This window comes from Vidua macroura, chromosome 4 (assembly GCF_024509145.1).
Source record: "Vidua macroura isolate BioBank_ID:100142 chromosome 4, ASM2450914v1, whole genome shotgun sequence".
In the NCBI taxonomy this organism is placed as follows: domain Eukaryota; kingdom Metazoa; phylum Chordata; class Aves; order Passeriformes; family Viduidae; genus Vidua; species Vidua macroura.
Window position 1 is genome coordinate 32,353,040 of NC_071574.1, and position 25,753 is coordinate 32,378,792.

Consider the following 25,753-nt stretch of genomic DNA (forward strand, 5'->3'; position numbering starts at 1 on the left):
CTCTGTGTAGTTTTTGGAATGCATACTTACCCTGCTAATTACTGTTTAGTTGTCAAAATTTAAAGGAGGATTTAGTGCCATTTTATTGCTATAATTTTTTCCTCATTTATAGTATCAAGCAAATACAAGAAAATAGCTAAGCAGATATGCAGCTTTAGGTTTCAGAAATATCCTGAATAGAACAAAGAAAACAGAATCTGATTATTTTTTCCTGAACAATAAAATGCTCAATGGATATCAAGGAGACTGTGATATTATAAAATGCATTTATGTTTTCATAAATGGTTGACATATTTTTAATAATAGGGAACTCCTTCATAGTTTTATTTACAAATGTTTTAGTTGTTAAATGTTAACTGAGAAGATTAAATCTCTTTGGGAAGGCACAGTGAGTGCTACCAAGTCAGCAGATCTGATTCCCTTTTCCCTTATGGTTTGAGTTAAACCAGTTGTTTTTGAAGGTGAGGTTATTAATAAAAGCTCTTCAAGGGCTAGGATCTGGTCTCATCTCCAGTTTTCAATCAAATACTGATGTCATGCTATGCTGACATTTATTAATTAATTCATTTCCCAGTAATCAATAAGGAAAATGCTGAACAGGAGCTACTATAATTGAACATCTTAAAATCAGGAGGTCTAATACATTCATGTTGTTTTGTTTTGTTTTTTTTTAAACTGGTCAAAAGCCTTCTGTAGAGTTAATGTTTTCTTCAAAAATGTTTGAATAAGGCAGAAATCCCAGAGGACATGAAGGAACTGAAGGACGAGAAGAAAAAAAAATAACTGATATGTTATATAGAATAACCTGTAGGTCTGTCAAACTGACATTGGTATGAGAGAGAATAATGAAAAAAAGAAATTACAGGGTGAAGAAGGCAACAGCAGCTGATGCTGATTATGGAAAACATTAAGTAAATAAACTTGATCATTTTTTAAAATACATTTGTACATTAGTTTGCAAGAGGTGATAATGTTGATGCATATGAATTATACCGACGTAGGGTGTTCCTCTTGCCTTTACATGGCATCCTGGTTACTGGATTACAATGACAGAAAGCAAAGTAATCATAAAAGGGATGAAAAAGTGATTATGAGACAGAATTCAAAACTGGAAGCAGTCACCGAACAGGTTCTGGAAACATAAAAATTCATTATGAGCCTGCTTGGTGTTTAAAATACCTGGGGAGTGCATTGATGCACCCATATTGCTTTTTATTACACTCAATTTCATGTACCCCTGTAGTTACATTTACCTGTCTCAGGTTCTTTTTGATTGCAGCAATAGTTTTCATTTAACACCCAGCAAAATAATGGCAAGATAAAGTAGATTTTTAAATTCCCCCTGTAAAACCAGAGAGTCCAAGGCCTTGTTTTCTGTAGTAAAGCTTTTATTAGCACTTGACAAAGAGATTATGCAATCCTCCAGTTCTAGGTGGAATAGCTGGCATGTGAGAGCAGGAGACTGCCAAAAGCCTCTGCATGGTTTGGCACCTACAAAGTGGCTGTCAATTTACTAAGGTTCCTAATCTGACAGTCACTAAAAATAGTTCAGGTGGCTTTTTTCTACTGATGAAGATATCATGTCCCTCTGCATATTTTTGTTAGAAGGGAAGGGAACAGTTTATTTGCAGTTTAATTGCAGTTTATTTGCTTCCAAGTTTACAGTTAAGAGTATGTAAGAGAGCATTTGTGTTTATTACACAAGTAGTTTCTTGAAAAATACTGCAACTTCTCAAGGAAAGGAAGACTATACAGTCTTCTACAGTATGGCACCTGAAAATAATGAACATTTTTTTGCTTGTGAAATGGCATTTATGGCATTACTTTAAAGTCACTTCAGTTTAAGCGTGCAATTGTTTCTGTCTTGATAGTAACTAATGAACTTTTTTTTACAGGCAGCAATCAGCTGAAGACCTTGCAAGAGTACCTGCTAATTCTACCAGCAATATCTTGAACAGACTGTTGCTCAGCTATGATCCCAGGATAAGGCCTAATTTCAAAGGTTTGTGAGATATTTCAGCCTTTTTTTTTTAATCTTTGGATTTTAACTTTTACTCTTTTCACAAAGAGAAAAATTATGTGGATATAATGCTCACAAGCTAAATTTCTGTTGTTGTTGTTTTTAATTGAAGCCTCCCTAGATAGTGTGAAACTGCAGAAGATACGTATGCTTTTGAGCTGAAAGATAATAGTTAGGATTTAATTTTCATAATAGTGTGTGATGCTTTATTACTATTGGCCTTATTTTATAAAAGATGTTTTAAGTTTAGAAGTAGAATTTATGGAATAAGTTTTAAAAATATATTTTTATCCCTACATTTTAGTTAGACTCTGCTTTACAGCATTTTAAACCACCAGATTTCTCTATAGACATCCTTTAAGATGACTATAAAAAGTTGGGGTCAGCAGTATCACTATTAGCAAACTATACAATTTTTAAATTGTATAGAAACGTGCAGAAAAAGTTGAAATACATATTCTCTGCAAAACCGCTAAGAATTCACACAAGTTAAGCTGTAAATTAGACTTTCCAGGAATTTGATTATTTACCTTCTGAAAAAAGAGGTAGACAATTTTATTACATATAGGCAATGCAGCTCTTTCATTTTAAAACTCCTCATAAAATTATATGAGCATTAAGAGATATTTTAACATGAATATCACTAGTATGAAAAATTTGTAAATCTTAAATGTTTATTGTGGTTTTGAAGAGGTTATTTTCAGTTCTATTTAACAGCTTTATAAACATATTAAACTCAGTACTCAGGAAGTGTACTGCTTCTTTCTTATTCTCTGTAGAACCATATTTATATGTTTTCAACACTGAGTCTTGTCACAAAGAATAAATGTCCAGCCTCTTCTCTACTTGTTCTTCAGCATAATCAGCTTATAATCACAAAGCATGGTGCAGATTTCTTTATATTTTTGATAACTCTAATGGAAGTCTGGTAAGAATCAAGACAGAAGGGGAAGGAGGACATGTAATGTTAACTCAGAGGGAGGTGGAAGAAAAAGAACATTTTCTGACAAGTGGTTTGCCCATGTTAAAATGTTCCTTACACATGAGTGATTTTCTTGGGTGGCACATCCTATTCAAATCTGGAAGAGAGAGTACACTCTTGGCTACTAGTGATGTGATGGGTGCTCTGTCACATGCATCAGGCATTAAAAGAAGTATTGTGCTTATTGCATAACCAAAAGCATCACACTTTAATAGTCTGATTAAATAACCAAACCAAACAAATTGGTTTAACTGAAAAAGTGAAATTTTATTTTCATAAATTTCTGGTGAACAAGAGAATGAGTTTGAATTTATGTATTAAATGTACATAAAAATATTTTATGCAGACCAACGTGCTATTGGAAGAAACATATATTACTTTGTACTGTATTTGCTTAGTCAGTCAAAATAGTATTCATATTGTCTTATATCTCTTATAGTCATATATCTCTTATATAGTCTTATATATAGTCTTATATCTCTTTTGTTGCTGAAAGTAGGAAGAAACCCACTGAGTATTTGTAACAGGGTAAATTATATACCTGCATCTAGTGGACATCCTGACACTCACACCACAGAGGTACTAAATAAGAGTAGTGGTCCATAATTAGTTCTCTCAACTATCAGGCCACTTCTCCTTGCTCTGTGATAACTCTCTGTTAACACCAGATTAAATTACTGCCAATCAATTCCCACAGGGTGACAGAGGGCGGATGTAGCAGCTGTCATACCATCCCTCTTCAACTAAAGGAATCCTGGCTGTGGAAAAGAGAAAAAAATCCAGGCCATCTTAATATCTTCACAGCTGCTGACTTCTAAAAATTTTTCTTGGCTAATTGGTAGCCATTGTAAAATTGAGCAGCTTTCCAACTCTTTCATACCAAGGCTAGATAGCTGTGAAAAATGCAAGCAATAATTTTTACCTGCCTGTATTCATACTTTACAGGCAGGTAAAGGCTTATTTACTTTACTTTCACGAAACGGTATCCTCTTAAAACATAAGGAAATATCTCATCATAAATCATAAACAGGTGATTTAGGATGATAGATTGTCATTATGACCTTGACAGTTAAAAGTGTCTCCTGCTAGAAATATGAATTGCCTCTATCCATTACACTGTGTGCAAAAGTAATAGTGGCTTATTCATTCTGAGATAACAGAAAATCATGGAATTCAAACACAAATAATTTAGATATATGGTCAGTGGTATTCTGTAAGATTAGCTCTGTGGACTAAAGATTTTTATTTTTCCCTTTTTCTTATCACTAGGTTAAAGAGGTTTAGTGATTTCTATTGACTTTGATAACCGTATATATACTAACTTAAAGAGATAAAGTTATATTGTGACATTGTGGTACCAGTATAAAGGAGCTCTAAATGAAGGATAATGTACCTTTAATGGATTGTAGCTCACTAGAATTATTTTTTTTAAAGGAATTCCAGTCGATGTTGCAGTTAACATCTTCATTAACAGCTTTGGGTCAATTCAAGAGACAACTATGGTAAGAGTGAAATTAAATTCATGTAGTACACATGGAGATTTTCTTACTAAATTAAACTTCAGACTGAGGATTATGAGCTACAGAAATAGAAATTTTTTTGTGGTTGCAGACACTGAGAATTAAGTTAATGGGGGGCTAGTGATTGTCTGTGCTTTATGCCATAGACCTAAACCTATTAATGCATGTCACTCTATATGTGTCCACAGATTATTGTAGCTTTAGAATCTGATTTACATGAAAGGAAATACATGGTTTCTAAGATGCAAGAGATAGACTAATTTCCATATGTTATTAAGTTAATTGGAAGAACTCATTTGGCAGTATGAGTTGAAGATCTTCCTGAGAGTTATTACATAGGTTGCTTGGTGTATTATTAAAAAAAAAAAAAAAAAACAAAAACAAAAACAAAAACAAAAAAAAAAAAAAAAAAAAAAAAAAAAAAACAAAAAAAACCAAAAAAAAACAACCACTAAGATTATATAAGAGAGAAAAAGAAAAGACATGCATAAGGATAAAATGTATAGGCTCTTTATTTTATATGGCTCTGAAGATGGAAATAAACTGTGATGGAATACAAGGAACAGTAGTAAAGGAATAGACTATCAATCACCATAGCCTTTATGCTGTTTATTTCCTGTATGGGAAAGATGAACTGGGGAGTGAAGTTTATAAAAATATGTTTCCAGTTCAGCCAGAAAATCTCAACATGTCAGTAACAGGATGAAATAATCCTTACAGCAATTTTGACTTCTTTGTTTCTTTGGGAAATAAAATCAATTTAAAAATATGAATTGCTTCAGCAGAGCACTTCCTGGTATTTTGGGAATTGCAGATCTTTTTTTGTCATGGTGTTTCCAATAAATGCTATCAAAAATATTGCAAAAAATGCATTTAGTTATTGAAGGTGTCCTGACCTGATCAGGTTTTCCTTTTGTGTAAAAAAGAGGGGAGTGCACTGTGTCATGCCAGTACATGGAAAGCCACAGCCAAGACATGCACTGAGTGGGAGTTCTGAGGCATTCCCTGATCACTTTGGTGACCTGCTGCATCTAAAGCATTGAGGAAGTTCCCAAAATCAAGTTGCTTTTTTAAATGCTGTGACTAAGGCAGCATTCTGACACATAATGGCAGAAAAGCAATAAATCACAATACCACTAATAAGCAATAAAACACATTTTTTTGGTTGTTGGAAGTAAGTGCCCACTTAAAATTCAGAACCAGCTTACATGTCACCCTAATGAAATTTCAATAGGACTGCAGAGCCACTCCAAGTTGAACATAAATGGTGGCTGGAACAATTTTGAGCAACTTGGTCAGAAATTTCTGTTTCTTTAGCTAGCAGAGATTTATGTTTGATTGCAAATGATAGTAAGTCAACTAATGGCATTAGCAGGAAGTTACATTAAAACAAAAAAATCTAAGTTTGCCCAAAAGGCCACAAGATTTATTTCTGAAAACAAAAAGAATACTCAAATTTAAAGAGGGGCAGGGAGGAAGAGCAGGAAAGTAGGACTGAGATAAGTGTCTTAAGATATCAAGTATATTGGGCCAGATGGCCCTTTCAAGTTTCTGAAATTAGTTGCATGCTTTAAAAAGTGACTTTTAAAGAGACTTTTTTACAATTCATCCAGATTTAGATAGTAATAAAACATGAATGTGAGAGATTTGCTACCCCCAGACCCTCAAAAAAAAAAAAAAAAGTATGCTCTCCACAGCCATGTATGTATGCCTGTCTGTGCCTTCCTGATACAGTCACTCACAAATTTACTAGGATGTGCTGTATGATAAGTCATGCTTTCCTCCATAGTTCAGAACTTCAGACACCATCCTTACTTTATTTTATGCTTTCATTTAGATTTCTATGTCTAGCTGATCACCATGATAGCTAAATATGTTTATGTGAAGTTTGGATTACTTCTTGATTACCTTAATCTAATACAGGAAGCATCGACAAAATTAACAGTCAATTTGTTCTTCCATGTATTATTTAGAAAACTCTTCCTGCTGCAGTGGGCATTGGATATTCAGGAATCACTTCTCTCTCTAGGGATGGGTTTGTACTTGTCTTCAAATGGTCTGGGTAATATACCAGACAGTAGAAATGGATCGCTTAGAATAGGAAAAGACTTGTACTTCCAGAATCACAGGAAAAATATTTCCTGGAGGTGAGGCACCAAGTCTGTGAAGGACCAGAAGGGCCTCCTGAGTTCAGAAAGGAGACGTCTGTGGAAGTACCAGAACTGCTGAAAACGCTTCTTGGTGTTGGAGAAGAGAGTGGCTGGCTACATCTCTACTATCTCTGGCACTGATGAGAATCATGAGGAGTATTGAGTTATAGACTCTCTAAAATTACCAGAAACTACTAAACTGGTTGGAGTGGTATCAAAATTTCTGAAATAATGTATTTCTAAGTTTTTCAGTCAATGAATTATTGTGATGATGCTTTGCTCTCTAGCCACTGCTGGCTGTAATAATTGAACTCATAAATTTTTGCAAAATCTATGTCGGAGTAAAGCCATGCTAAAACAACGATTCCTTCTTTTGTGTGATGGAAGTGTGGGGGAAAGTAACAATGGGTACCAGATGACTTGAAGACAGGTTATGATAGAAGGCCCAACAAATGTGTAGAGTGACAGTGAGAGAAGACCTTGCTTGCTGTCCTTCTGGTCCTGTGATAATTATATTCTTAGCTATACAGTTGGCTCATCCTCAACAAAGAGTTGAGATTAGCTCCTTTTGAGGTAGAGTCTGCTTAGATTTAAGAAAGGAGGGAATTCCTTTATAGAAAATCATTGAAGTTACTTTGTTTTAAAGCAAGAGAGTACCCATTTTGTGGGTCCTATGCCCAGAATCCTGTATCACTTTAATCAAGCTTTTTGAAGAATCTGAAGGGCAAATGTTTGCTCTGTGTTTAGAAAGGCTAGTGTTCATGTTGTGTTGTTCAATATTGAAGAGAATTGCGGTGCTTCCACACACTTATTAAGCAAGTCTCCTGGAAAAAACTAAGCAAAAGAACTAGTGAACTACAGAGAGAATCAGAATTTGTACAGATAAAAAGGAGAAGAGCTAATGCCAGAGCTGCTACCTTCCAGTAAACTCCCTTTATCTTGAATCCTGTAACTTGTTTCCTTCTCTATCGTTAGACCACTTGTCAAGGATTCCATGTTAACTCTGCTTCTGAGTTTGCACATATATTTTCAGACTGCAGATTTGTGGTATAATATGGTGATTATATCACATTTAGAAACAGTTTTAAACTGGATGACCAGTCAAGGATTCCTAGGGATAGAGAGTTTCTGGTATAAATACCCATAGGGCTATAATATTTTTTTCTGTGATGATGATCTGACTTTCTGTCTACAGAATCTATGTTCAAGGTTTTTGCTTGCAGTGTGACCTTTCTTCACTGACTCAAGCAACAAAACACCAGTTCTTCCTTCTCCTTTACTTTAAAATCTTACAGAAATATCCTTTTAATATTAATAACTATAAAAAACATTCCATTTCCTTATTTTAATCTTAAAAATGACATTTTCTACTTCATTAAAAGGAAGCACTATTATTGCCTTTATTGTATGAGTGCAGTTTATGTAGTAAGTCTTTCATGATCTTCTATGTGCTCTATTTTGCAAAGATATGTATAGGCTATGCTTGCTTTCTGGCCTGAGGTGGTTTTCTGGCCACATGCCCACTATTTAGTAGACTTCTGAAATATTTCCTAGAATACCTCCCAACCTCCCTGAAAATGACATACCTTCTGTTGGAGTTACATGGGAAAACAAAGCCCTGTAGAATACTTCTGTATTTCCTTCTACCTGACAGGTCCTCCTAGCTCTGATGCTGATGTATATCTCTTCCATCCTCTTTCCCTAGTTTCAAGCTTTTTAGTTGCTATTTGACTCACCTTTACTATAAAATGTCAATCACTCTGCAAATTCAAAAAAACATTTGTAAAAGGTGCACCAGGAAGACCATGTGCTCCATGCAGAATGTTTCTTCAGCCCCTGTTCAACCTAATTGTAATACACTTACTGAATCTTAAAATTCATTGTGCAAATTTGAGAGGACTGGTTACAGTCCTTCTTTCAAGATAAATTTTTATCAGATCATAATCCTTACTGCTGCCAGATGCTGTAAAGGTACATGCTCTTCTAAGAAGTAGCTCTTTTGCACGTTGTTGTATGGCTAACCACAGTTTTGTATTGTGACATCTCTGTGCTTCCTTCTACATTCTCTGTATTGCCTCAAGTATGTGGTGGCCTTCCTCTCCAAGTATCCCTGTCAATGTCTCTATTTTGGGCCTGAACCTCCCCATTTTAGATTAATGAGATTTTTCTTTCTCTGAGTTAAATGGGAAGAGACTCAAGTTCTTAAAATGTCAAAACATCTGATTGTTTGGTTTTTAAGTTCATTTGTAATAGAGAAATGAAGGAAATAAAATAGCATCCACCTGATCTTACTTCCAATTCTTATTTTACCAGTGTATTCTGCTTTTCAGTGATGTAAGCATCTCCTACTGAATGGGTAAGCTGAAGGCAAGTGTTGCACAGTGCTTATCATTTGCCTATGGCTTTGAGAAGGCATCTTATTTTGTTTAAAATTAGGGTAATGCACTTTTTTTATGGGGAAATTGAATTCAGTGTAACCAATAGTGTAATGCTTGTGAGCATGTATGGTATGCAGTATTAATTTCATATGGTTTAGAGTAATTTTTTTCCACTGAGAGAAGAAGTGCATATGGAATGGGAACTTCAGCAAGAAGCAAGTAAAGGAAAATTTCAATTATATACATATAATTGAAAAGATGCTTTCTGAGATAATGATCTGAATTCCCTCCAATTATGAAGCTTCTCGATGAGAGCCTTCCAGTACAAATTCACTTAATAATAACCATTTTTTTTTCTTCTTCTTTCTTTTGGCAAGACAACATAGGTCTTTGTATAAATAAGAGTCAGACTATGTATCTTTTTTCCAAAACCAACTACCAACAAATACAAGTACTTAGTTTTGATACTTTGCTTTTCCTTACAAGACAGTAAGGAAAAATATTACACCGTATAGTGTAATAAAGAAATACTTGGGCTAATTTCACTGGTGGACTGGACATGGGAAAGTGGGCACTGTGTTTAAATATACAGAGTAAATCAACAGAATAAATTATTCTGCATGAGGTCTTAGCCAAGAGGACTCCTTCTTGTTGAAGTTAGGATGACTGTCTCAACATGGCACCTGCTTTGGACTGCAAATGTAGTAAGTACAACAGAAGATAATTCAGTTGTATCAACAAAAAATGTGTAAGAGCCATTGACATGGAGAATAAAAAACTTCATAAAATTTGTTTTTATGCAGAATCCATTGACAAACCAAAAATATGTCGAGAACCTTCACTCCCACATTTCTAGCATTTTGCTATAATTGTAGAGCAGTAGCAGTGTTTTCACTGCTCTGAAAGACACCAGCCCTTGTCTCAGGAGGCTTTGTACCTAATAGACAATTAGAAAAAAAAAACAAAGCCCACTATAGAAGGCAACTAGGAAGAACTGGAGATAAAAATAATCTTACATACAGAATTTTCATTAATTTGGGTTTGTTTAACTTTTTTTCAACAATAACTTTATTCTTTCTCTGTATATGATCTGCCTAGTTTACATATACATCAAAAAGAGGCACTGGCTTAAATGTAAATGTAAAAAACAAAAATACTTAAGAGATAAGACTGAAAAATCCTAGCTGACATTCTAGGTCAGATTCTTCCTTCAGATGCACACAGCTTTCACTAAGGACAGAACACGTGCAGCGTATCATTTTGCCCTGAGACACATGCTACTCCAATTCCCAAAAGCAAAATTAGGTTCTCATTGAGCACTGCTCTACTACTGTTCTTTCTTCAGCTCGAGTCCTACTGATTTCAGAAGGAGATTTCTTCTGTAAAGCCTTGACTTCGTCTCTTTGAGACTGATTCAGTTTCTCCTTTCATACCTGCTACCTCAGTACTTACATTGTAAGCTGGCATCAGTTTTCCTGTTACCAAGATAGTCCCAGATCACTGATAGAAGGTCTGAGGCTGGATGTGTAGTATAAAATCTATTACCTACCTGGTCTGTTTCCTGCTTTTATAGAGTGATATTTTGTCATCAGTGTGCCACTTAACCAAATGGAGAGTAAACTGGAATTGGCACTCACAAAATATCCTGAAAGAAGTGATATCATGCCTGCTGCCTGCAGCCATTTAGTGTAGTCAAGCTATGGCCTCTCTCTGCCCTGCTGCATGCTTTTCTCTATGCCTGGGTAACAGGAGCAAAAATTATTCTGGGGATGCAAAAATTACTCTGGAGTGGGAATTTGATCCTTTGTTTAAGGAAAGTTGCTCTATTCAAAACCATGAGTGAGATGTAATCTGTTTGTAGTAAAGTCCGTTAAACATAACATGTAATGTAATTTGAATAGTGATTACTGTCTTTATGATAGAAAAATCAAGGCATAATTTTTTTCTCTTCCAAGTCTGATGGAATGGTTTTATTTCTCTGTGGGGTTTTTGCTAGACTTTTGGCTAATCTAATATTTGTTTATTCTTCCGATCAGGATTATAGAGTCAACATCTTTCTAAGACAGAAGTGGAATGACCCCAGACTCAAACTGCCCAATGACTGGAGAGGTTCAGATACACTGACAGTGGACCCAACTATGTTTAAGTGTCTTTGGAAGCCAGACTTATTCTTTGCAAATGAAAAAAATGCTAATTTCCATGATGTCACACAAGAAAATATCCTCCTTTTTATATTTCGGGATGGAGATGTCCTAGTCAGTATGAGGTATTTTATTTATATGTTTTCACTGTTTTTTTTAAAGTGACTTTATATGAAATATATATTCTATATTAGCCTTAGTAATGCAATATAATTTATTACTAACATTTAAATTTATATGAGACAATGCTGCAATAAATTGTGTGTAAAGAAATCAGATGGTGCTTTAAAGCATGTCAGTTGATAGCACTGCAGGTGTGAGAATTTTGAAGTATATATACATGTTAAGTTAACACACTGAGCTAACTAAATTTAAACCCTTTTGATAATTTCTTAGGTTCCAAGAAGCATAATATATCTGAAATACAGCATAATATATCTGATATATAGCCTTCAGTAAAACAGTGTATGTTGCACACTACTTGAATTTTTACAGCAACTAAAATAAATGATGAATACTTGCTAAAGATATAGAGAAAGCAGAAATTATGAAATTTGCAAATATGTATGTTTTGTAAAAGTATTACGAAAAAAAATCCTGATTAAGTTCTATGCCTTACTGGATATAATTCTTTTCAGAAGCCTCCAAATTGCTGTTCAGTTGAATTGCAATTAACATATACTTTTTTGGTGGTTTGACTTGGTTTATCAAAGGTATACACAATGACACAAATAGTCATCCGCTTAAACTGGCAAATAGTTGATTAAAAAGGAGGTCATAGTGAATTACAGATCTGGAGAGTTTATAGTTTGTAGAGATTAGGCTAAATTTCCTAACAGGAAGTGAATTTTCTTCTGGTGTGAGCTGTAACATATTGCGCTGATAGACGCAAAAATTGTTGCAGTGAATACACTGCAACATTACCTTTAAGAGGGAACCACTTGAGAAGCAAGGTTCACATGAACTATTTCTTCCTGGACTAGAAATGGATAGAAAAAAGAAGAAACAATGTGAAAGAGTTGGGGTTCTTTTTGTCCCATTTCAAAACAAGATGAGAAAAATTAGTCTCAAGATTATTGCTGGCAGTGATCAGAAAAGAAAATACATTGGGCAATCAAAGCATTTCATTTGGCTTTCTCTGAAGGTCTTGGTTTTGATTTCAGTGGCTTCTGTAGTGTTGAAGTGTGTAGAAATTAATATTTCAAAGTAGAAATGAGCTATGAAAGAAGTTTTCCTTTTGAAAGAGCGAATGTTAAATAAAACATTGAAATATTTTTCAAATATTTTTTCTGGTTGCAGGTATTTATAAATGAACTCAATGGGTATGGTTAATGATTAATGAATGTTGAGTGAATATTAACGGAAATGTTTCTGATGGAAAAACTATTCTCTGAAAAAGTGCAAATAAGAAAACCAGGTCCAATAAAGTTAGACATTATTGTCATCTTCTAAAAATACTCTGTTTATTTTAATAGCACACTATGTTCTTATATGATATGTATGCAGGTTAGATTAATTATTTTAGGGACTGTGGTTTGATGACATTTTTAAAATATGTAATTTCTATGTCTTGTGTTTCTAGTTTACAGAGATATTATCATGTATAAATGAAAGAATCTCCAATTATCAAAATACTTTCATGGCAAAATATGTATGAGAGAAAGCTCTTGCACAAATAGTTAAGAATTAGGAAACTGAATGCAGGAATAAACAGCTACTACTCACATCAGGGGAAGTAAACAGTAGACTCCCACAAAAAAATCTATTCTGTGTTCTGTGCTTTTCAACATAAACCACCTGAAAAAAACCTCTGAATTTGCAAGTGCATTTGATGATACCAAAATATGCAGAATGGTAAAGATAAGATACAACAGTGAGAACCACAAATCAATCTAATGACTAGGCAACAAAGTATGGGATGAAATTCAATGTAAACAACTGGAAATGATGCATGAGGGAAAAAATTATTTTGACTTCACATAAAGCCTGATTGATCTAGAGTTGGTTATTACCAGCCAAAAAAATTAGCTTTGGGTAGTAATGGATAATTCTCTGAAAATGTTAGCTAATAGCTCAGTACTATTTGAGAAAATGAATGGCATTCTTGGAAGTATTAGGGATTAAAGTTATGCCAGTGCATAAAAGTATACTATACATACATCTTGAATGCAATTCTGGTCCTCCAGTTGAAGGAAGGGAGGCAGGGCAGTCAAAGGTATGGAGCAGCTGAGCAAGGCTGAACTTTTCACACTGGAAAAAGCAAAATAATTGAGCTGGTGCCATAGAGGTCTCTAAATCACATATGGCACAGAGAGAATGGATGGGCATTGATTTTTTGCCTTCTGTTACCATGAAAGAACTATGAGACAGACTGAGGATAGACAAAAAGCCATGGTTAGAGTGTGTGAAGCTTAGATATGGCATTTTTTTTGCTGCAAGATGCTGTGCATATTAAACTTCATGTGGTGTCAGGGTTTAACCCCAGCTGCAGACTAAGTTCACTCACTTCATCCTGGCCTCAATGGGATGGGGAGGAGAAGCAGGAAAATAAAGCCCATAAAACTTGTGGATTGAGGACCCCTTAAAAATTGCAGCAAAGTAGAACAAAATAAAAATATTAATGCTAATACTAATTGTAATAAAAGAGACAGGGGGAGAGAGACATAAAACCAAGAGAAACAAGTGATGCAAAATAGAATTGCTCACTACCTGCTGACAGATGATCATCCCTTCCCTGCTGCCTCTCATCTCCTTGCATACATGCTCACTGGCAGAGTATGGGAAACTGAAAAGTCCTTGATTTAGGGCAAGCACTACTCAGCAACAACCAGAAACATCAGTGTTATCCATGTTATACTGAATCCAGAACACAGCGCTGTGCCAGCTACTAGGGACAAAAACTAACTGTCCCGGGTGAAACCAGGACACCTAGATTCCAGAAAGCAGCTGAAAGCAAAACAACTTCTTGGAGACAAAAAAATCTGATGATGTCCCTGAAATACTGAAGAATCCCTTCTGGTTTGGGAAGCCCTTGAGGTGAAACTTTTGGATGCTGCTGGATATCTGGCAAAATAACACTTCTAGATTGCTGTAGAGTCATATTCTTCTTTAGAAGTCTCATTGGCCAATGCTGGAGACAGGACTCTGTTCTGTATAGACATTTGGTTTGGTTATTCTATGACGTCTATTTTGTCTTGTATTAGTAGTTCTCTAATTTGCGAGCTTCTATGCGTTTAAAACCCTCTTTAAAATTTTATTGTCTTATTTTATACTAGAAAGATCTCCATTGCAAACTGCTAATTATAACTTCTAGACTTTGTTTCTGCTCTTTTAGAAGACAAAAATCAAAAACCTGTGATTTTTTTCTTTCTCATGGCCATCAACTGCTTACCTGACAGCTCACACTGTTTTTAAATACCATTTCTGTATTTTCAGATTGTCTATTACACTGTCATGCCCTTTGGACTTGACCTTGTTTCCTATGGATACACAGCGCTGCAAGATGCAATTGGAAAGCTGTATGTAAATCACTCTGTCCATAAAAACAGTTCTCTTCTAGGCGTGTATGAGAATCAAACAAAAATTATTAATTCTGTTTACTTCATCTCCACATTTTTAATGAATCATGAAATTGATACTCACTGGTACCAATGTACATTTCCCTGTCAAAGATTCTTACTGTTATGGCACTACTGTGCACTCTTAGCTTAGTTTTAGCTTTTGCTGTCAACCAGAATGATAGTTGAGGCCTTTTATAAAAGCATTTACAATAAATTCAGATAAATGGAAACATATAATTTGTAAAAAAGAATGGTTCTGCAAGGTGGTTTTAACTTCCACAACCTGTGCTGCTTTGTAAGTTTGTGGGGCCAAATTTATCCCCTTGCATTGATGATACATTGGTATTATTTGGAACTCCTTTGTTACAGTACGAAAGGAAAAGTATTTGATGCCAAAGCAGCGAGATCATTTAGTATCAAACCTTTTGAAAGTGGTTTCAGGATGTGTTGTGGATGTAGTCAGGCATCTATTCCTGGTCTCCAGGTGATTTAATCTTACAACAGGGCAGACAGGTCACATCTCTGAAGGGATTCATGCCATGCTGGAAGTTGCAGACAAAATGTTTCTGAAATCCATCTTCCTTTCCATGCCCCAAATATGCAGGTGTCTACTTAACTACAGCTTTTCCAACAGTTTAATCCTTGGTGATCCCACTCTCATGGTAATTCTATTTTCCTGAATAAGGGTGAGCATGAAGCAGAGAGAAGGAAGGTGACCTGTTCCAGTCTGTTCCTGCTGTAACATAAAAACTCATTCAGCTCTTACTCCAGCAGGTCTGGTGGGAAAGGTGAGGTTAGGGAAAGGAAGTCACAAGTGAAGAAAAAGTAAGGTTAACCAAAGCTGGGCAGGGTATCACAATATGGACAAGGCTAATAATAACAATAACAACAATAATAATAATGAAAATAATAATAATGAAAATAATAATAAGAAGAATGAAAATAATAATAATCATAATAGTAGAGTTTTGCAATTTAGATTTTGATTGTCGGCATTTATCTTTTAAAGTTTTAGTATGTCCATAGTAATTTTGTTCATCACTACTATGTATGTACATCACTGAAGTAAACTCTTATAGAAAACCCAAATCAGTTTCGGGTTAAACTGGAATTATTTAGTAATTCTAATGGAAGTTCACTCAAGATTTCTCAATCCAGAAAGTCCACTTGCTTTACAAGTGTTGAAAGGTATAGTCATACAAGGATAAACTACTCATTAAAAAAAGTCATGTTAAAATGATATACTCAAATTAAGTGATTGTTCTCCTTTGAAAAGACTGTGCACTAAACTTTCTTCTACCTTTTAATTCAATTATCAAAAGTAAGAAATATATCCATGACTTCCTATCTGTCCTTCCACTTCTTTCATTGCTAGCCATTGGCAATTTTATTCTTAGGTTATTTTCAAATCAATATTTTGTTTTTACTTGCTAAACTTTGAAATCAAAAAAGGCCATCAGTTGTTACTAAAATGTTCTCATATCCACAGTTATAATCCCCAGTTCTACATATTCTCATTAGACACAATTTTCAGTCTCCAGTAAATGTTTTCATAAAGGATCTTGGCAGTTTTGTGATATGCTATGTGTTGGAATGGGGTGAAAATGATTTTATGAATGAAATATTAAAACAATTTTTTTATAGTGTATTATATTATGAAGCTTTGAAACATTGTGATTTTTATTAAATTATTTTGAATCATAAAGACATCATTTATGAACAGTTTTAATTTCTTAATCACAGCTGTTTTTCAAAAATTAAAAAGAATAATCTAATGCCTCCAGAAAAAGAATGGCTCTTTAAACATTTTTCTCAGGCTTTCAACTGCAAAATGATGCATTCTAACTCCATCTTTTTTATGTTTCCTCATCTGTGTTTCCATCTAACACACATTATCTCTGTTTGAATTAAGTTAATCTTTAATGAACAGAAGGTAGCAAAGAAATGGCTTGTAAATCATGATTCTGATTATGCATATTTAATTAATATTGCTTTATTCTTGAATACTGTAAGTCTAATTTGCACTGCTTCTCACTTGATGCTGGTGTATATATTATGATTTGGGCACTCACAGTTTTGCTGAGGACTGTCTGTACTCAGTGGGTCAGGAAGGCACTGAGCTGATTTCTGTAGGACTGCACATCTGCTCTAATTCCTGGGCAAGTATTTCCTGAATGGCAATGCTGTCATGAATCAGGGCTTTTAGTCCAAGAAAATAAGCAGTGCGGTTGTTTTACACAAACACCAAAATTCATCATGGTAATTGAGTTGTTAAATTCTTTTGAAATTACTCAGAGTCATAAGTGCTGTTTAAAATTAATCTTTTTCATTTTTTGCTGGAGTATGAATGAATATGGAGGCTTGAAAGCTGTGGAAAATACAACTTTGTTTTCTTTCTTTGAAATACTTCTCAATACCTGTTACCTTTGCAACAAATACCTCTTAGTCACCCTAATATTGCTGATAATGTAATGTTTCACCCACTAAGTCCTAACTTCGGCCTACATAAAAATGCAGCTGTGGATTATTTAATTTTTGAATTTATTTATTTGAACAGGAAAGAAAAAGAAAAAGACAGAAAGATATACAATACATATATTCTAGGTTTTCTTGCAGAGTTTACTGTGATTGAGGTGGATCTTTAAACAATTATTATTATTATTATTTTGTTCTTGTAGTTGGTTACACAACTGATGACTTACGGTTTATCTGGCAGTCTGGAGATCCTGTACAGCTAGAGAAAATTGCTCTGCCTCAGTTTGATATTAAAAAGGAGGATATTGAATATGGTAACTGTACCAAGTATTACAAAGGCACAGGTAGGTAATATAAGTTATTTCCTTGGTAAAAAACCTCTAAACTTCCTTTAATTACTGTTTATAGTTAATGGTTAATATTCCACATCTCACATTTCCTGGGATAAAATAGATTACTTTTAACTAATGAGTGGTTCATATAATGGTAAGTTTAATATGTGATCATTACAAACTAGTTCAAATATAGAAATATCCAAGTTGAAGAAGAGATTAAATGTTTGTCTTGGCTTTGCTTACAGATATCATGATCTTACTATTACCATTTTATTTCTATGGTCCTAATACCTGGTTTTGCTTGTAAATGTTGAACTTTTCTGAAAGAATGTGCATGCAGAATCATGCCAGTTGCAGCAAAGTAGGTAAATTTTGATTTTCTGGTTAGACTTTTGTTCCATAAGTGGATAGTACTAGATTTTAATTCCAAATACTTCATCCAGCAGGTTCTTCCTTTCTCTAAATGTTCTGGAAATTCTGTCATTTTTGAAAGCTGCTTAAAATCCTCAGCTCTCTATTTATTTATTCCCATGATTATTTTTTAATGTTGGCACAAATTTTTCCAATGGTTTCTGTACTCTGGCTTTTAATGATTTACCTTTTTTACCTCGATTGATTCCTGCCTACAATTATATCCAAACTACTCATGCTGTGACAACCACAAGACTTTCTACAAGAACAGCTGTATTTTAGTCAGCGCTTTTACATCATGGGTATAAATCCTCCATTAAAACTCAATTGGGAAGTCTGTGGTGCTGCAGCTTCTGAGGACCCTCTGCAAGTTTCTGGTTGCCTATTCAGCTGAAGTGGAGGGTCTGTTACTTGCAGTTGCTCCTGTGGTAGATTCCAACCCTGGAGAGATCTCAAGGAACCTTAGCAGATATCAGAGTTATGAATTTAATTTGAAAAGATAATGAAAACAAAAGTGGGCTTTGGTTTTTAACTGCAAAATGAGGGAGATCTCATCCTAGGAACATAATTCATCTTCTCAAGTGATTTATAATTTGTAAAGAATAAGAAATTAGCTATCTTCAGGAAAATTCAGATTTTTTTGAAAGCATATCCAGCAGCTAGGAGTGATGGCATCCAGGATATGGCAAAACCTTACTTAGCAGTGAGAAAAATATTTTGTTCCTAACTAAAAAATTAAACTGCTGAAAGAAATAGTCCATAATGTAGTGAAAAACTAAAGGAATGGATCTTGCATTTCCCAAATGTAATTCATACAAATAGGAAAATTGTAAAACTTGTATTCTACTGTGATTGAGGTGTGTCCTAAACCTGAAACTAAATGTCTATAAAAACTTTAGATATTTCAGGTATTTTTAGGAACCTTAAACAAAAATGCTTAAGCATTATACACAAAGAAAATCTGTGGCGTTCTCTCGAGTTTCAGCAACTTATGACCGCAAATGATATGGTGCAAAATGTTCAGTAAAATATTCACATTCTGTGTGTGTGTGAACATTAAAGAAAGAACATGAGAGAACCATTTTGGAAAGTTTTCACAATTCATTTACTGCAAATCCATTCTATTAAGAACCTCCATTTAATCTCATAACTAAAACCAGAATTAATATTTCAGTAATGTGAGTCGAATATTTAGTAGGATGAAATATTTTTAAAGACTGTTTTCAATGCTCCATTTTTTTATTTACTTGAAAATTCTTATGCTGAAGGTACTTTTTAACAGCAGATTTCACACACAGAGCTAAATAATTTTGTCAGATAATCAAGAGAAGTTTTGCATCAAAGAGCAGATTTTCAAAATTATGGCTTATGTAAGAGTTCCCTGACAATTGCAAAAACACCTAATCTTTACTGCCTATTTCTGTCAACGGATGTTTTATAATACCTACCTAAGTTGAAAGAGGGTCAGCAAACCTGGCCTGCTTTTGTAGCAATACATTGAATATTTATATTTGCAAATTTCCTGTTATTCATCAATTTTATGACAGATCAAATAGGTCCTTTTTGAGCTGAATGGTGAGGACAATAGATACCATACTCTGATGAAATATTATTCAAATGAAGGCATGCAAAATGCATTTCCTACATAACACAAACAAATAATGATTTTGAAGGTCATCTCTCATTTGAAAACAAAACCTAAAAGTGTCTGCAATCCATTCATAAATCATAGAGGGAAAATTTTTCAGCCAACTGATCACTGAAGATGATGGAATGAACTATAAAATACAGTATAGTGTCTTCTACACAAGGATGTTTGTCATTAATGTTTTATACTTTTGTTGTTGTGGTGTCTGGATGCCCAAACAGCACTTTTACAATGACGTATCATTGTACAGCATGGAAGGTAAATGGAGAACTTCTTGACACATTCTATCTTCTAAATAAGTATCTCACCAACTGGATCAATAAATACAGTCTGATTTGAATTTTGAAGTTGTAATATAAAATAGAAATGTCTTTTTCTTGTGATATCATGTTTTTTCCAGTAGTGTTGTGTTATTATTAATATAAAAAATCCAGTTCTTTTAATTGAGAGAAAATATGGACAGAAATTATTTTCTGGTTATCAGACTTCTTGATACACTTGTTACCTCAGTAAAACATCTAGTAACTGCAACTTTGTTTTGTGTTGAATTTCTCTTAAACATCTTCTGAAGTTTGTGTGCTTTAGATGTTCATTTTAAAAGATTTGATACATTATTCCTTGTTTAAAAAAAAAATTGCAGCTTTTCTAGAGTTTCTTTTAAAATGTCTTTACCAATTTTAGAAGTAATTTGTACCAAATTTCAGTACTGGGGAAATCTCTGGTTAGAGTCACATTCAGAACATCTCTTTTCATTCTAAACTTGCTGGACTAATATTTCTTAATTCATCTTTTACACAAAATAATGCTAAGTAGGCTTTTCAGATGAGCTTAAGCTAGTAGGATTTCCAGACTCCATTGGTTTTGTCTGAACTGCATCTTGAAGCCACCATCAAGCTGGGAGTCACTTCAGCCTCCTGCTGCTTTGAAAAGTGGAAGGGCTCCTTACAGAGCACAGAGTACCACAGCCTAACCACACTTGATGCTTAAGTTAATCTGTGCTTTGAATTTTTTTTTTCAAATTAAACTCTTTACTGTTATAAAGAAAATCAAAGCATTGAACTTTTGCTCTTAAGCAGAAAAAGACCTGGAAGATATGGATCAGAGGTTCACCTGCAAACACATTAAACATTAATGCATTTATTTCTTTAAAGGTTATTACACTTGTGTAGAAGTAATCTTCACTTTAAGAAGACAAGTTGGATTTTACATGATGGGTGTTTATGCTCCTACACTGCTAATTGTTGTTCTATCCTGGCTGTCATTTTGGATTAATCCTGATGCAAGTGCTGCAAGAGTCCCACTGGGTAACCCGCGTTTTCACGTACTGTCACAATCCACTGTAACACCATTGAGCCATTCTCAGTTGCTTTGGCTACATGACACTGGACCCTGAAAGCAACTTCATCTTCCATTATCCTCTCATCATTTTCACTGAAATCTGCTCATTCCAAGTCCTGTAAACTCTACTTTGGCATTAAGACTTCATTTGATTGTAGTTCCAGCATTTGGGTGACAATCACACTGTCTCCTCTCCTGTCAGCCTGGACAAATCTGATCCATCTATGCAGTGGTGATGCTGCAAACACTGGCAATATCCAGTTTACAGGAATTTCAACATTTGCATAATCAATAAAGCAGGATAATAAGTAAGGCTCTTAATAGCTACCTATTGGAGAAATCTTTCTGAAGATTAATAGAAACTATATTTGGAAAAGAGCTAGCATTCCTATTACCTGACTGGCTTTATTTCATTAGAGACTCACTTCGTGGGAGTACTTCAAGCTCATGCAGTCATGCTGCTCAGCACAACGCAGTAGGCAGACCCTTCATTTATTATGGAATAGCAGGACACAGACTTAATAGTAACAATTTTATCTTGACTAATTGGGTACACAGGACTACAGCTCTGGCGTGGCCAAACCTGTTGACCCCAAGAACTCAGTGACGTGCAGAGCCAGGCTCCTGCGTCCTGACACTTCTATTTGGATTCCATTTCCCATGTTTTGGCCTCCCAAGCTCCCATTTTCCCTAGCACTCCCTCCTCTCCAAATCTCTCTCCATACTTTCCAAATCTTTGCTATCTCCCAGGAGGTTTAGTGCACCTGTTTCCAATACCCCAGTGGTGCAGTTGCAGTATCCCTCCAGCTGCCTGCCTTGGTCACAAACCTCTTACTCACACTGGAGCTGCCACACCCCCACAGGATATGACTCCTGTGCAGCCTTTTAATTTTTTTTTCCTTTTTCTTTTTTCCTTTTTTTTCCTTTTTTTTTCCTTTTTCTTTTTCCTTTTTTTTTTTTTTTTAACTTTTGAAAATAGTTACTTAGGAAAGAGTCTCAATCTGTATTTGTTTCATAGCAAGTAACAAATATAATATTTTACCTCGAAAAGTCGCAAGATTGCCTTACATAATGCAAAACTCTAGGAGAACATTTGAAGACAAAAAGGGTGGGGAAAATGCAACATGCATTAAATTAAAAAAAATGAAAGATGAACTGGAAAACTAGAATCAAAACCAAGCTGTACTGCCAATTCTATAATCCGGTGCTTCAAATAGTGAACCAGATGGGCTTATTAAAGACATATTAGATTTATAAGAGTCTTAGCATAGATTTAAGTATCATGGATGTCTTTGTAACTAAATACACATACTTATTGTTTATTTATTTCATTCATTGTAAGTGTTTATTGTCTTCTTTCATGCATTAGCATTTCTGTAATAATGAATTTTCAAAGATACTAGCCATTAGCCTGGCTATGTGACTTTTCCTTAATCCCCACAAAAGCAAAAAAGCTGTAAATCTGATACCCCTTAGCTGAGTCAGTATTTAGTATGACAGTTATTAATACTGTCACTGGGGTAAGATTTATCTTTCTCCAGTTTCAGGAGAGCAACAAACTAATTCTTCTAGTGACATCCTTGAGATCCTTGACCTTGAAATAGAACAAGATTAACATTTGTGTTTCAAGTAAATGATACCTAGCTCCAAGAAAGTGTACCAGTGGCTAGTTACAGATCTTATTAAATGAGAAGCTACTTCAAATCTTTCAGTTTATTTACTCATGCTCCTCACTCACATTTGAGCTTTAAGCTTTGGATTGTGATAAGTAGGCACCTAGTGCAGCTGCTGCCAGAAGTGCAGCATACACTCTGGTACTAGGGTCTCTGAGGCCATGACAACATTCATCAGGCAACAAATGGTTGCTGAATAGAATATTTCTGTGCTTCTGTCTCACTTTATTGTTACATTGAAAACCTAGAAGTCTCTTAGACTCTGAAAGTGAACCTTTCATTGTAGGAATCCACACAAAAGGAAATTAGCTGCTGGTCACCGTGGCCTCAGTTGCTCTACTGAACATGTTAATAAAAGCTCCACAAAAATCTTTTCAGCTAGAATGTATAAGTTAGTTCTGTAGAGTTAAATCCAAGATTGTAAGGTATAGTATTTTAAGGTCTAAAAAGTGGGTTTACAAATGTTTTTGGCACCAGTCATGATATTAGTTATCACATATTATGATAGTAAAAACTTTAAAGTCAGTAGGAAAAAAATACTGTATCCAAGACGTTGAGCCAGTCTGTGTTAATGGCTAATTTGGTTATTCAGGAGAAGGATAGAGGTTGCCCTTCAGCAGTCAAGCATGGTACTTGATACAGTTTACTGTTAGAGAATGAGCAGCGTGTTGGACACAGGCAAATCTCCTAGATATATTAAGAGGCAGTATGGCCATATTTTTACTTGTTAATGCAATTCATTGTGATCCATAATTAGTGCTCATCCCCAGTCTGCAGCTGTTGGTAAATGAAAATATTTATTTTTAAAGCAAAACATTCTATGCTGACTTTTTATCCTTATGGGAACATTTGTATGTGAATGCTTCAGATACAGTAGATGGAAAGTAAGCCAGAGTGTACACTGAGGATTCAGTTCAGTATTTGCTGTACCATTCTGTTCTGAGATAACAGAATGGGTCATTCTTTATTATCCCCATGGACAAAAAAAAAAAAAAAAAAAAAAATCCAGCTTTGCATTGATACTACACATTTCTAAATAAAGCATCACAAAATTTTGTGGGTTAAAATTGCATGACTGCAAATATTTCTTTATACTTCAGTGTTTTAAGAGCTAGTGTATTGTCCATTTGAGATTAATGCTAAATAAAATATCATATCAATCTTATTGAAATCCAAATGGGAACAGTAGCTAAAGAATGTGTTGTTTGTGATCAAGTAGAAATTAATATTTTCATAGGCCAATACAGATAGTTTCATTTTAATTTACATTTTCACATCCTCAGTTACTTAAAATGGATCTGAAGGAAATCATCTCTCTGTGAATGACAAAAAATTTCATGCATTATAAGAAACATAGTTGAGAGTCCTTTTGGCCAACATTTTTTATAGACATCAATTCTATTTCATTAAGCCTCCCACTCATAAATAATCATTTATCATTATCATTCACAAAATCAAAATGGGACATTCTGAACTTGGAGACTGAACTAAGTTTTCCCTACATGACAGCCATTTCTAAAGTTAGCTTTTTCCAAATGTAGCTGTTTGTGCTACTGTTTTCACAGGAGCCTGTGAGAAATCTCTCTTTGGCGTCAAGCTTGTATTTTGTCTCTTATGATGTGAATCATGTGTTGATGGTGATATTTGGAAGCCTTATTAGGGGAAATGCTTGGTGAAATCCATGATGAGTGTGACCTTCTAACAGCCTTTGCACATGTGGGCTTTTTTCATGATAAGGGCTTCATGAAATGCACTTTATCTAGAAAGCTTCCTCTAGATCCTGGAAGCTCAAATAGGGAATGACTGTGACCTTCAGTCACCTCCATGTTTTCATCTTCTCAGTGAATTGGGAACAAAGGCTTTTTGATTTGCTTGTACAGATTTGCTTGTCAGCAAAAACTTCCCTTTTACCTAAGGTCTGAATATCACACTTGTGAACGGCTCATTGAGAGAATTGCTCCTGCTATACCACAGTTTAGATTTCTGGGACAATTTAAAGGACTTGGAGACTTTTGGAGTCATGTTCTTCCATCTTCCCAGAATTAGATGCACATTTTAAGATAAGTCTTTGGAAGGCCCATTTCCCAACTGTGTGATGAGACAGGAAAACCATAACAACCAGTTTAGCCTCACTTATTTGTTTCTCTGTTTATAAAATGAAGGTAATCATTATTAGTAATTCATCATTAACTTCACTGTCCTATTTAAGTGTTTAACTTGTTCATTAGCTGAAGGCATGTGCACTTTGTATACCTGCTGCACCGACCACATTGTGAAGTCCCATTCACTGTTGCAAAACATCATTCACTATTGTCTGTTTCAGAGGAAGAGCAAAGCCTGTGTCATTAAAGGGAAGTTTTCTTATTCAATATATTGTTTTCTCTTTTTGTAGGTATTTTCTCAGTGCTCAGCTTGGCATCTGAATGTACCACTCTTGCTGCTGAACTTCCCAAAGTGTCTTACGTGAAGGCCTTAGATGTCTGGCTGATTGTTTGCCTTCTCTTTGGGTTTGCATCCCTGGTGGAATATGCTGTGGTTCAGGTAATGCTAAACAATCCAAAGAGAATTGAAGCTGAAAAAGCAAAGATTGCCAAGGCAGAGCAAGCAGAAGGGAAGGGTGGAAATGCTGCCAAGAAGAACACTGTGAATGGCACAGGGACTCCTGTTCACATCAGCACTTTACAGGTAGGAGTTGCAAACCTTTGTATGCAAAATCAGCATTTTTCTCTATTAACCCAGTTCCAGGAATATAGTGTTTGTAATAATTTTGAATAGTGTTTAATCTTGGAAGGGGTAAAGACATTAAAAACATGCTGGTAACTAATGGCTAGCAATCTGACCAATTGGTCTCTAGTGATCTGGGGTCAGAAGTTCTAAGTGAAAAATTTGTCTTTTAATATCGTAGCACTGTGGTTGCTGCTTAACTTCAGGTAAATAAAGTAACAAACAGCTTTACAGTTGCTGTTTTTCTCATAATAAATAGCAGCTGTCAAACTGTAACTATTCAGAGGACAGGACTCTCAGACAGTATTTGCTGAGAGCATACTCAAATAACACCCAGCTCATTGCTTTCCCTGGGATGGCCACAGCTGCACTGTATTGCATGCCTATGAAGCCAGGAA

The 25,753-nt window shown here is 34.9% G+C and overlaps 1 protein-coding gene across 3 annotated transcripts in view; it reads left to right on the forward strand.

Annotated features, from left to right (window-relative positions):
- The window catches only part of GLRB (glycine receptor beta), a 49,360-nt gene that overhangs the window by 11,049 nt on the left and 12,558 nt on the right, over positions 1-25,753 (forward strand). For 2 of the 3 annotated variants that reach the window (XM_053976368.1, XM_053976367.1), the window contains exons 3-9: positions 1,896-2,002; positions 4,437-4,504; positions 11,087-11,316; positions 14,627-14,709; positions 17,430-17,570; positions 20,772-20,924; positions 25,024-25,316. In XM_053976368.1, the coding sequence (XP_053832343.1) occupies positions 1,896-2,002; positions 4,437-4,504; positions 11,087-11,316; positions 14,627-14,709; positions 17,430-17,570; positions 20,772-20,924; positions 25,024-25,316 (1,075 nt within the window). The remainder of the gene's footprint in view (positions 1-1,895; positions 2,003-4,436; positions 4,505-11,086; positions 11,317-14,626; positions 14,710-17,429; positions 17,571-20,771; positions 20,925-25,023; positions 25,317-25,753) is intronic. The other variant, XM_053976369.1, reaches the window with a different exon arrangement.